At 37.7% G+C, this 11,998-nt stretch overlaps 1 protein-coding gene across 3 annotated transcripts; it reads left to right on the plus strand.

Annotated features, from left to right (window-relative positions):
- Positions 1-3: 3 nt before the first annotated feature.
- On the plus strand, positions 4-11,691 carry BPNT1 (3'(2'), 5'-bisphosphate nucleotidase 1). Of its 3 annotated transcripts, none has more exons than XM_014252829.2 (9): positions 4-131; positions 3,467-3,591; positions 5,648-5,752; positions 6,011-6,118; positions 6,660-6,708; positions 7,693-7,784; positions 8,764-8,961; positions 9,834-9,939; positions 11,109-11,691. In XM_014252829.2, the coding sequence occupies exons 2-9, from the start codon at positions 3,475-3,477 to the stop codon at positions 11,255-11,257; spliced, it is 924 nt and encodes a 307-aa protein (XP_014108304.1). In that variant the 5' UTR covers positions 4-131; positions 3,467-3,474; the 3' UTR covers positions 11,258-11,691. The 3 variants fall into 3 exon arrangements, with proteins under 3 accessions (XP_014108304.1, XP_005523376.1, XP_014108305.1); XM_005523319.3 differs by having other exon boundaries at positions 19-272; XM_014252830.2 differs by lacking the exon at positions 4-131 and adding an exon at positions 4,524-4,827 and having other exon boundaries at positions 3,466-3,591.
- Positions 11,692-11,998: the final 307 nt, after the last annotated feature.

Consider the following 11,998-nt stretch of genomic DNA (forward strand, 5'->3'; position numbering starts at 1 on the left):
GCCTGCCCGGCGCTCCCGGCGGGCCGGGCGAGAGCTTGGGCCCCGCCCGGAGCCGGAAGGATTCGGGGCGTTCCGAGGTGGTTTTATAGGGGTGGCGAATCCTCCCTAAAAGAGCCGGCGCGGAGGCCTCGGTGAGCTGCGGTGCTGGGGCGCGGGTCCCTCCTTGGCAAGGGGACGGGCGCGGAGGGCTCGGAGCACACCGCACGCTGCCGGACATCGGTGCCGGGCCGCGGGGGCCGGCGGAGATCCGGGGAAAAGCGGGGCTGGACACGGTGAGTTGGCTGCCGGGCCGGCAGAGCTGCTCCTGCCATCGCCGATAGCCCGCGGTGTGCCTGGCCACGCTCCGCTGGGTGCATTGGCAGGCACTGCTCCTAAATCCGCCTGCGCTGCCCTGCAGGCACTTTGCCTCCCGGAATATTCATGGCAAGAGAATCGGGACCAGGCTTCCCTTTTCTTTCTCTTTGGTGAAATGAGGTAGCGCAGCCCTTTCCCACTTGGAAGTCTGTAGGTGAACAGCAGTGGGATTCCCAACGCCGAACCCTAACCTGTTTTCTGCTGGGTAAATATTGCTCCTTTACATAATGGAAACTTCATCTTTTAATAATTGTGGGCCGAAGTTTATTGTAAAGAAATGAGGAGCTCTGGTCGCTTAGACATTCCAAGATGTCTTAGAAGAGTTCCAAGAAAGAAGTCATGGCTTAGAACTTGGTTTTAAGGACATGCTCTGTGTAATGTCCGCTTTCTCCTTTCACCAGGCAGAATCATAAATTTGGAAAATGGAAGTTTGCGTAAAAAAAGACTGAATGGGAGCGGTCAACAAATCTGTCACGTGTGCTTTGACAAACTAATTGTCAGCCTGTAGTACTTATGTACATCAGAATTAAAAAGTAGAACAAGAACTGGAGAACTCATCAATTTTCGTAGGTCCCAAAATAGGCTGATTTGTCAAGACCATTCAACAGGTTGGTTGTTAGGCTAAAAGAAAGGAGGGAAAGTCTTTAGAGGACAAAGTGTGTTTTGAAAATTATACCAATTTAACTTGAGGGATAATTGCTGAGCAGTATTTGTAAACTGCATAGTTTTCTAGGAGTCAAACTATTTTTATCTAAAGCAAGCAAGATATTCTTAACTGCCTTATGGAAGTATACATTAGACATTGCCCTCAGCAGAAAGAATGTGCCATAAATGTATAAATAAGTTAATTTGAGACTGAAAGGTTACAGAGGTGAAGAACTCAGAGGCAACTATTGCATTCACTTATTGAATCAAAAAGGTCCAATACACCAGAAGATGTGCCACACAGGAAATCCAGCCCTGTAAAAATTTAAGGTACCTTTGCTCTAATAAAATACTTTGCAGTTCATCAGGTAATTACTCCAGTCATTAGGAGGGGGGGTGTTGAACCTCTCATTTCAGTTTCCTTTAATAAACCTTATTTTTTCATAAAAATATTTTAATTTTAAGGTTTGCCAGTAGGCTCCGGGTATCCCACAGCAAGTATATTTGTTTGCCTTAAGTATAGCCAAGAAAAATGTACCCAAGAAACACCTTGAGCCAGGCTTCAAGAATGCAAGATAGTATTTCTGTATTGTTTTCTGAGTCTTTTGAAACTTTATGCAAATGTAAAGTAAGTCAAGACTTTAAAACAATTAAGTTTTCATCTCATTTTATGAAGCAGGATCAACTGCACAGTAAAAGGTCAAATGACCTTTTTTTGAGAAGCTGAACAAAAAATGTTAATTATGTTCATCTGATAATTCAATTCAATTCTTTAATCCAAGCTTCCCATCTAATATGCTACTTTTTAACCATTTCTTAGAAATTCTCATATTCCAGATATTTTTATTATGGAATTAACTATATTCCTTCTTCCTGTTGTTTCACACAATGGCATAGACTTAAAATAGTATGTGGCTTTCCATGTGTTATACATATTTGCTCTGCAACTTTCAATTGTTTGAGAGCTGCTTTTTGTCACAGGTAGCATTTCCAAAATTTCCTCTGTAGCCATTGCTACCTGTCCAGGGTTACTTTGGGTATGGACCTTGGCTGTTCCACAGAACTCCAGAGCACTTTGTTCCCGTCCAGCAGCTGGAAATAATAATTAACCTTAATTAACCTTAGCAACAGTGCTTTTTGAATATGCTTGCACAGTCACTCTATTCTTTCAGCCTTAGAGTGCTTCTGACTTTACTGGTACAGGTATGGTGTCAGTAAAGTGCTGAAAAAGCTTTTAAATCAAGAAATCAATAAATTGGAGATTCTGATACCTCTGACATTGCTGTTGTGTGAACAGCCATGAACTTGATTTGTCAAGGAAGAAATGAAAGGTGTTGTATAATGACTTATTGCTACTTAAGCAGTACTTGCTGCAATTGCCATATTTATGATATGATTGTCATATTACACTTCCCCCACAATATATCTTCTTCTGTGTAGTGATCAGTGAGTTCCTCTGTGTTTAGTTCCTCTGTGTTTTGTTCTGGCTCTGTGCTCAAGTGTTTCCTTGGAAGTGTGTCATACATGTGAGGCCAAGCCAAAAAGTGTGTAATCTACACAGACAGAAACAACTGATAGGAAAACATAAAAAGCAATTAGCTTTGCATTTTAAAAAATGCAATGTGGTTATCAATAGTTCTTTTTCCTGAGTTAAAGAAAAGCTGGGAGGAGTGTCAGCCTTTCCAAGGGTGATAGTTATTCTACTTGGTAACTGAAGACCCAGTGAATTGCACTGGTTTGTGCTGGGGAACAGATGAGAAAGACAATGCAATAGGAAGAATGACAGGAGATGGAGTGGTGAGGAGAGACAGGAAGATGTAAATTGATTTCCTTAAAGAAATAAGGAGAAATTAAACAAATACAGAAAGGCTAAATTCAGATGGTTAAATTTAACTTCTGCATACAAGTTTGCAGTATCTGTGTATCATTAACCTACTTTGTGTACACAATTAGCCAGCTACAAACCCCCATTTTATAGTTAAACAAAGGGGAATAATAAGTGAAGTTGCTGATGTCATCCTGTCTGGTAGTCTTATGCTTGTGCTTGAGTTCTGGGTACAAACCAACTGCAGGTTCAGTTCTGAAAAAATGAACTTATGTTCAAAGTGTGCAAAAAATGAGTACTGTGTGTAGACTCTTCTTTTTCCTAATACTTATGATAAGAGTTTCTGCTGCTGCCTTTGTTCTTTTTTAATGTCATTCTATTTCAGTGAGGACCAGATTCACTGTAAGACAGAATATGCATATTTGCAAGGTCTTGTCTACAATTGCTTTACATCTTTGTGTTTGTTAATTGTATTTTTAAAAAAAGCCAAAGCTCACCTCATTATCACTCACTGGCAGTAACCCACTTTCCCCTTTCTACTCAGTTTAAATTGTATCTGTTTGAAATCTTAGCTAAAATACTTTGGCTTTTTTCTTCTCTTGAAGAAAGAAATGTTCAAGTTTGCTTTTTGTTTCTTTTCAGCATTTAGCATGGCTTCTCCAGCTCTTCTCATGCGTGTGGTGGCCTCGGCATACTCTGTTGCAGAAAAAGCTGCCACAATTGTTAGAAATGTGATGTCTGCAGGAGATCTGGGCATAGTGGAGAAGGTATTACCTTTTACTTTGTTCCAGTTAAATTTCACTTGTTAATCTTGAGTTAGATACAAGTCAAAGTGATATTCTTAAAAATCAGCCACTGTGGGATGAAATCCAGCCCTCACCTCCCTCACCACCACCTACCTAAAATATTCCTTTTTAAAGGATTAAAATAGCCCTAGGGAAGTGTCTTTTGACCAGTACTTCTAAACAATATTTGTACATTGAAAAGAAACACCATCATTTTGTCCTGATTTCCCTCACAAAACACAAGGTTTGCATAGCACCTCAGAATTCATAATAAGGTATATTTCCTGTTAATTTCTATACCTATGTTCTAACTTCCTTAGTACAGCTTAAAATACTGTGCTCTTGATGAATTTTGGATTACAATAAATCAGTGTTTGATTTCCTAAAACAAAAAAGAACTTCAGATTTTATTGTAAATCACAGCTTTCAAAAGAAATTCAGAGCTTCATATTTAATTCTAAAAGGAAAACAGGTATTAAAATTCTTAATTTGCTGTAATTTATTAAGTTGCACTGATGAGCCAGGATCTTTGTTTTGACTACAGTACTGGAATAGGTGAAATTAAATTTTGAAGTTAATTCTAGCTTTACAGATACATAAAAATATTATGGGCTTTGTTAAATATATATATTATTTTTGGTCTTTATGTTGACGGTACTGGAAGTGTTTTAAATTATTTAAAAATGATTAAAAGTAATGGGTGATATTGGTCTAAATAAGACTAGTTATACATCAAAATTTTTTGAGGAATGAATACTACAAACACACATTAGGTCAAAAGCAAGGACAAACAGAAGAGGTTCCTGTTTGAGGGACTAGAGATCTTGAAATTCTTACAAGCTTCTTGCCAAAGGTGGTTGCTGAAGAAAGAGGAAGAATGCAAGAGAACCTCTGCCTGTCCCTCTGTTTTGCAGTCTGAAGAGATGTAGAACAGAAAAGAACAGAAGTGCTGCTACTCTTCATTCATCCACTTTCTGCAGCCAGCAAAAACCAAGACCAATTGCAACTGGCCTTACTGAAAGCTTTAGAACATCTGGAAAGGCAGTGTTACACCTTTTCCCTCAACATAGTGACCTTCCATCCATTTATCTAGTTCAAGGACAGCTGAGTTTTTAGCCATCTCCTCTCCTGATATCCAGTTTTCTTCACCTGAGTCAGCTCTAAGCTCTCCATTTATATTGCTTCTCTTTGTGCTTGTACTTTTTTTCCTCCTACTTGGTAAGTAGACACTTGTCCACCCATTCTTACACTGAAGTACTATTTATACTGTTTTATTGGGTTCATGTCCTGGAACAAAGGACATTCTTTGCAATATACTTACTGAGTCTAAACTCAGGACCAATTTCAATCAAATTAATTAGGGGATGAGAGGGAAATTTCAAAGAAAAATATCAAGTTTCATAAAATTAGCACTTGGCTAAGGGACAGACTAGTTTTGAGTATGCAAAAATTAACCCATTACATGGTTCTAAATGGAATATCCCATTCCTATGGCTAATTTCTGTAGCTGAATAAAACACTTTTCACGTTGTCAGCAAATAAGACACAAGCAGATAAAATTTTTGTTTGATTCAACTAAGATGCAAATCTTAGATGAACTGGCTTTCTAAATTCCAACACTAACAGAATTATTTCTTACTGGGATTCTGTCTCCGTACTAAAGGGTTAAAAAAGTGTTGCTAAGCTACCTACTTTCACATGTAGCAGGTTATTAACATTTAAGACATTACTGTAACACATGTAGCAATGTATGTTTGGCTACACAACATTGGGAAGGCTTGCAGTCATTTTTTGATATCATCTTGGGGCACCAAATGCACTGTTCTATTGTCAGACCAGTCTGTCTTAGCTCTGGGGTACAGAGGAAAACTCTGCTTCTTGCAGGTTTTAGCTTGCCTCTCGCAAGGTCACTTATTGGGTTGAAGATTTACCAAATTAGACTTCCTTTTCATTACAAGTAGATATATTCAGAGTGCTGTATGTGCCACTGTGCTGGTGTATTTTTTTATTACACAAATTCCTATCCACTCCTGGACAGGCTGGACCCAATGACTTGCAGACCAAAGCTGACCGACTGGTACAAATGAGCATTTGTGCTTCCCTGGCACGGAAGTTTCCCAAGGTGACAATCATAGGAGAAGAAGTAAGTACCTGCTCAATTTCATCCTAACATGAAATTATCTTGCTGTAGCTTGTGCTAGAATTTACTTTGGCTGGGTTTAAGAAAACACTGGTTTTAATTAAAAAAACAACCCAAAAAGCAACAAACAAAGGTATTTCCATCCCATTTCACGTTTTCATTTAATTAGCTTTATCAAGCTGCTGTCAATTACACAGCTCTAAGGCAAACTGAGGTAAGCCCAAAACATTTTTCTAACAATTCTATGATTTTGTTTGTTAGGAACTGCCCGCTAATGATGTAACTGAGGATTTAATTGAAGATGGTCACTGTGAAGAAATACTGAAGAAACCTTGTCCTGCTCAGTACACAGGAATCAAAGAGGAAGAGGTAATGTGGTAACGTTAGGCCTATGTCTTCATATTTTACAATATCTGTACTACTTTCTGATTTCAGTTAAGAGTATATAAGGGAGAAAGGTTTTCTCAATGTTGCCAGCTTTTATTTTCTGTTTGAAAACTGAAGTGTAGTCATGAGAATCACACCTCCAGAGCTGAAAACACTGCATGCTCCTGTGTCCAGTAACGGGAAATGGAAATTGGCTTCTTACAATTCGTGATTCAAATTACTTTGGCAGGAATCTAGTTTGGACATAAGAAAGTAATCTCATTTTCATGTTGAGTTTAATCCTTGGTACTTCTATTAAGAGATTTACTGAGACATTTCAGTCAGTTTTTTGGGTTTTTTTTTTGTGTCTGTATGTGTAAAATACTACTATAGGCTTCAGTCATATAATAATGTTAAAACTTTGGATCTCTTTGTTTCCTTACTGCCGCAATGAAATAAAAGCACTAAAGTAAAATATATACTTTGTGTGGTAATTTACATGATTTGTATTTGTTAATTTTTCTTATTTTTTTTATTCTTAAAGCTTGTAATATGGGTTGATCCCTTGGATGGAACCAAGGAATACACTGAAGGTTGGATTTTCTTTTAATTCTGTTGATAAAAAAATATAGCAATGTAATAAAGTAGCATATACATATAGATAGTTTTATCATAAAAGCTACTTACAATAAGGTTTCATAAGGCTGATATTTCTGTACTTTTTGAGTGCTTGGAATGTATTTGTTCATTCCATTCAGTTCTTACCAGTACTGAATATTCCTGATGGGTTACTGAGTGTTGACCAGTTTTTATCATTTCAGAGTGCAAAAAGCTGCCTTTGACTGCTGGCAGGTTGTCTTAAGTTTTTAGTAAAATTTACAATTTTGCATGTCTTTGAATTAACTGACTAAATCTGCCCTTCACACAGGAATATGCTTGATTATGTTTACATACTCTCAAATACCACAGCTGTACTTGTAGCCCTTTCAAAATAAAACAAACATCCTCCCACAAACCACAATTCCTCAGTTATGGGAAGAAACTGTTTTCAGCAAAGCCTAATTTCTATCCATAGAAATAGATCCTAAAATGAAAGAAAAGAAAAAAAGAAATAGATAAGCCTCCAAGAAACAATATGGTGAAACCTCACTTTTGCCTCCTAATGCATCTTTTAGTTGATCAATGTAAAATCTTTTAGACAGATTTTTCCCCCTTTTTGGGGAAAGAGATGTACAACTGTCAACAAACCGCTAGTTTTGTGTGGTGTTAAAGAACTCCCACCACAATTACAGAAGAATGTCACTATATATTGCTGTGTGGTTGTATCTTTAAACTTCCTTATAATGTGTTAATTATAACATAGCTCTATAAAAAGAACTCTATCTGGGGCATTTTTTAGCAGACCTCAAGGCTAAATGACTAAAAGATTGTATCAACATCTGAAAATCCTGATTAGTATTTGCATTTTTAAGATAGCACCCTGCATATTGATTTGTGGACTTTTACTAAGGATTTATGTTTTTATTAAGATCTTTCTCTTTTTCAAGCATAACTGCATTCCTGATTTTTCTGTCCAGGTCTCCTTGACCACGTAACGGTTCTTATTGGAATTGCCTATGGAGGCAAAGCAATAGCAGGAGTTATTAACCAGCCATATTACAACTACGAGGTATTAAATCATTCATTTATTTAGAAGCATTGTGTGATTTCTAAATCCTAAGACTCCTAAGCCATTTCAGTTGGCACACTTTCAACTGAAAAGTGACGTGTAGTGGAGTTAATGTTGTAATGTAAGGTATTGGGCTTTTTAAATTAAATATATATAATTTTAAACAGTGGATTCCAGGGACTGGATATCAGGAACATACTAACAACCATACTGAATCCTGAGGCTTGTGTACTTCACTAATACAGGATATATTACATATATACTGTGCAAATTACTACAGTCCTTATAGAGTGCCTACTTCAAAACAAGTACAGATCAGTGGTGCTGCAGTCTTTGCTAGAAATTCTTTAGTAAATCTATGCAGTGGGTGCATTTGTAATGCATGGTAACTGCCATAAATCCGCAGCCCTAAATAAACCAAGCATAAATTGTCACTGACAGCTGGGTTAGAGTGTATCATGCCAGGCTGCAGGTAAAAGTCAGGATGGCAAACCTACAGGCATTTACACATTTGGAGATTATCTCAGTATTATTGGGGGGAACTCATGATACAGCCTGATTAATTAAACTTATTGGAGTTTAAAGAAAAAGCCCTTGAGCTGGTGTAATGCTATCATGTTCTGTGTGACATGCATCACAAAGTATTTCAAATTACAAGATACATTCAATTACAGATTGTGCCCCAAGTACAGAAATATACAAATATTAATCTGCCAGTCACTGGAAGCAGGATGTAATGCACCGCCACAATGTCACAGATAAGAAGAGGGTCAATGATGTCATTGCCTTAGAGGGAAAGAGAGCAAATTTCTCACTCTGGGCTCTCAAGTAGTTTTTTTTAAGTGCCACTGTTTAAATGCACAGCCCAATATTAATAGTATACTCCCTGATATGCCAATATGCTTCTAGGTACCCTTATCCCCTTATGCTTTAACTGCTGATCAGTGTGATTAACCATCACTCTGTGCCTTTTTTGTAGGCAGGAGCTAATGCTGTGCTGGGCAGGACAATCTGGGGAGTGCTGGGCATGGGTGCCTTTGGCTTTCAGCTGACAGAAGCACCTGCTGGCAAACACATCGTCATTACCACCCGCTCCCACAGCAGTGCCCTAGTGAATGAGTGCATCACTGCCTTGAACCCAGACCATGTCATCAGAGTTGGAGGAGCAGGAAACAAGGTATGAAAACCCCAAATCTTCTGTTTTTACTGGGAGGTGGCACCTTTGGAAAAAAACCCAAAAAGTCTTTTTAAAGAAATCATTTGCTTACTCGCATGAATATACAGGAGTGACTTCCTCCACCTTCTCCAGCAGAACTTCTCCTCCTAGCATTCAGCCTACTGTGAGGTTGAGAGAATTTGGCACAGGTGTATTTGTACCAGTGGCCATGCTGATCATGGCTGAGGTCTGTCTTGCCCAGTATTCTGTTTTTAGGGGTGAAAATAAAAAGTTGTAAGACCAGAAAGACTAAATGGAAATTCAGTTTAATCTCAATTATTAGACATGTCCTCCTGTTTGTAATACAGCTTTTGTTCCAATTATCTAGCAGAACATTTGAAAGGGTAAAAATATAAGCACGCAGTGATATTTCCTTTGTGAAATTTCTCTGTGTACAGGGAACACTCATTTGACATAGGTTTTAAATCTTAGTTTTGTCATAGCTGTCAAAACCACACCCTCTCATCTCTTTTCTCCAACATGGGCAAGGCGCAAAATGGCACTAACACTATGTATATCATTTCCACTTTATTCTTTTAGTACTTGCACAAGAAATTCTTGCACAAGGATTCTTGTTTCTGAAACTGTGAGCAGATTTTCATCTTATAGACTGTATTTATAACAATCAAAAATAGTGAATTGGGAATGGTGATACACTATAGCTTCTAAATCTTAATAACATTACTTGTAATATCAATTAGGAAATGGCTGGTGTTCCTTTCCTGACTATCAGTACTTAAATAAACAGATTTAATCCCCACTTCCTGGTGTTATTTCTACCCATTTCTAAATGTCTAGATCCTTTACAATGATTGCAACTCTATTCTTAACAGATCATTCAACTCATAGAAGGCAAAGCATCTGCTTATGTATTTGCCAGTCCTGGGTGCAAGAAGTGGGATACATGTGCACCTGAAGCTATCCTACATGCTGTGGGAGGTAAGTTCATAGCATTCAAAGTTCCAGCATAAGTCAAACTGCATTAATTTGAAGTTAGTTATGCTTTCCATTGAAAGAAAAATGACAATACATGTGTCAATAATTGTCACATAATTAAAAAAGCCAAATCCCCAAATTTGGGGTGTATTCATTTTAATATTTTCAAAACAATGCTCTTCTTTTTTTCTGGTGCCTACTATCTCACAGTAAAATCTGCTGTCCTACTAACTGAGTATAGTAGTTTATTATTAGTAACATGTTATGTAATATGTGGACATTGAATTCTTTAAACAAACAAAAATAGGTCAAATCATGCGCTTGTTCTCTGGGTGTACAAACTCCAAAATTGAGTAATTCATGTAATTCAATAGAATTAGTGGTCTCCAGCCAACACGAGACATTTCACTTATGTAGGGGCTAAGGGGTTGAAAAGTTATTAAAAGACTCACTACCACGGATTTGAAGTAGTACTAATTTTTTTAAATTCTTCTTTTCACATTAATTGGCCTTTTACCACCATACGCTAGAATTATGGGATTTGATTCCTAAATTTTGTCAAGCAAGGATAACAGGCTTCATAATGACAATATTGAATTCCTTTGCAGCCTGTAGTGTTCATAACTGGGATAATTTTGAACAGGGTTAGCTCAAGCACAAAGCAGCCCAACCAATCTGGGGCAGCACAGTGCTGTATTTAGCCTCTTTGGTAGGTAGGAATCTCCTAGTTAAATTAGCATGAGTAAAGATCTGTGTTGCTCTTGCTAAGTGATTTCTCAAATCTCATTTAAAACCAGCTGGGGTGTTTCTACATTATGTTAGAGCTTGTGGTATAGACATACCCTGGTTTTTACTTGAACTGAGGATTTTTCTTTGCTGCTTGTCAATGGCCAATGTAAAAGCTACTCAGGAAGTATTTTACATAATCCATGAGGGAGATGTTTTCCTTTTTCTGAGACACAAAGAATCTAAGTATTGTTGAAAACAAAGAAATAAACTCACTAGCTTTTTGATTTCAGTCAATATAAAACCTGTTGTACTTAAACTGGAAGCAAAGATACTTCACATCTGAAGACAGGCATGTGAAGACTGCTTTTAGTTATTTCACTTGAACTAATACATTCCAACTCCTTTTTGCTGCAATATTTTTTCTTTTCTTCTTTGTTTTGCAGGCAAGATAACTGATATTCGTGGAAATTCATTTCAGTATAACAAGGAGGTGAAACACATGAATTCAGCTGGAGTCCTTGCAACTTTGAGAAATTATGACTACTATGCCAGTCGTATTCCAAACACTGTGAAAGAATCTCTTGTGCCTTAAAGCAGGGAAGAATCTTCACTTGGCCTGGAAGGCTGAGAAAATGAGCTTGGAAAAAAAAAAAATGGAAGAAGATGACTGAGATTGAAATTCTGTTTCATAGAATCTGAACTGAATTCTTTCAGTAAGGTGTTCAATAATTTCAAAATTATACGGAATCTCCAAGTATCTGTTGGATCAGATTATTTGGCTGTATTGAGCAGTTGAGTGTTTGACATCAAAGCAGTCACGTTTCTTCAGTGGTTGTTTTCTATATTCTTTGGGAGTTTTCTTTCCTCATGACTGTGTGTCATATATTGCTAATCATAACAGTACAGACCAAAAATCATCTTCATATTCTGGGCACAAAATCATGTTTAGTCATGTACTTGATCTTGCTCAATGGTTTTTATTTTCAATAAGGGTTATTGTGTTAAATACAAATGGACTAAGGATTTGCCTGGGTGGATGAGCCTTTTTGTTATAAAGTTGCCAGTTTTGATTCTTAGAAGGGCATCTGAATTTTTTTGGGTGTGCACTGAGTTTTGGGATGGCCAAGACTGCTATTTGTTGGATTGTCTGAGTTTTGCAAGAGGCAGGACACAATGCAGCTGGGCCTGGAAATCTCAAATAAGGGTTCATGGATCACTGGATTCATTGAGAATCAGCAAAGTGTACATACAGCAGGGTTCAGGACAGCTCAGTTGGGAACCCAAGGAAGCATGACAAGGGCAGGAATTCCTAGCACCTCTGTGATGATTTGAA

This window comes from Pseudopodoces humilis, chromosome 3, assembly GCF_049639895.1.
Source record: "Pseudopodoces humilis isolate 2021_Gansu_Grassland_sample_001 chromosome 3, ASM4963989v1, whole genome shotgun sequence".
NCBI classification, from domain to species: Eukaryota; Metazoa; Chordata; class Aves; order Passeriformes; family Paridae; genus Pseudopodoces; species Pseudopodoces humilis.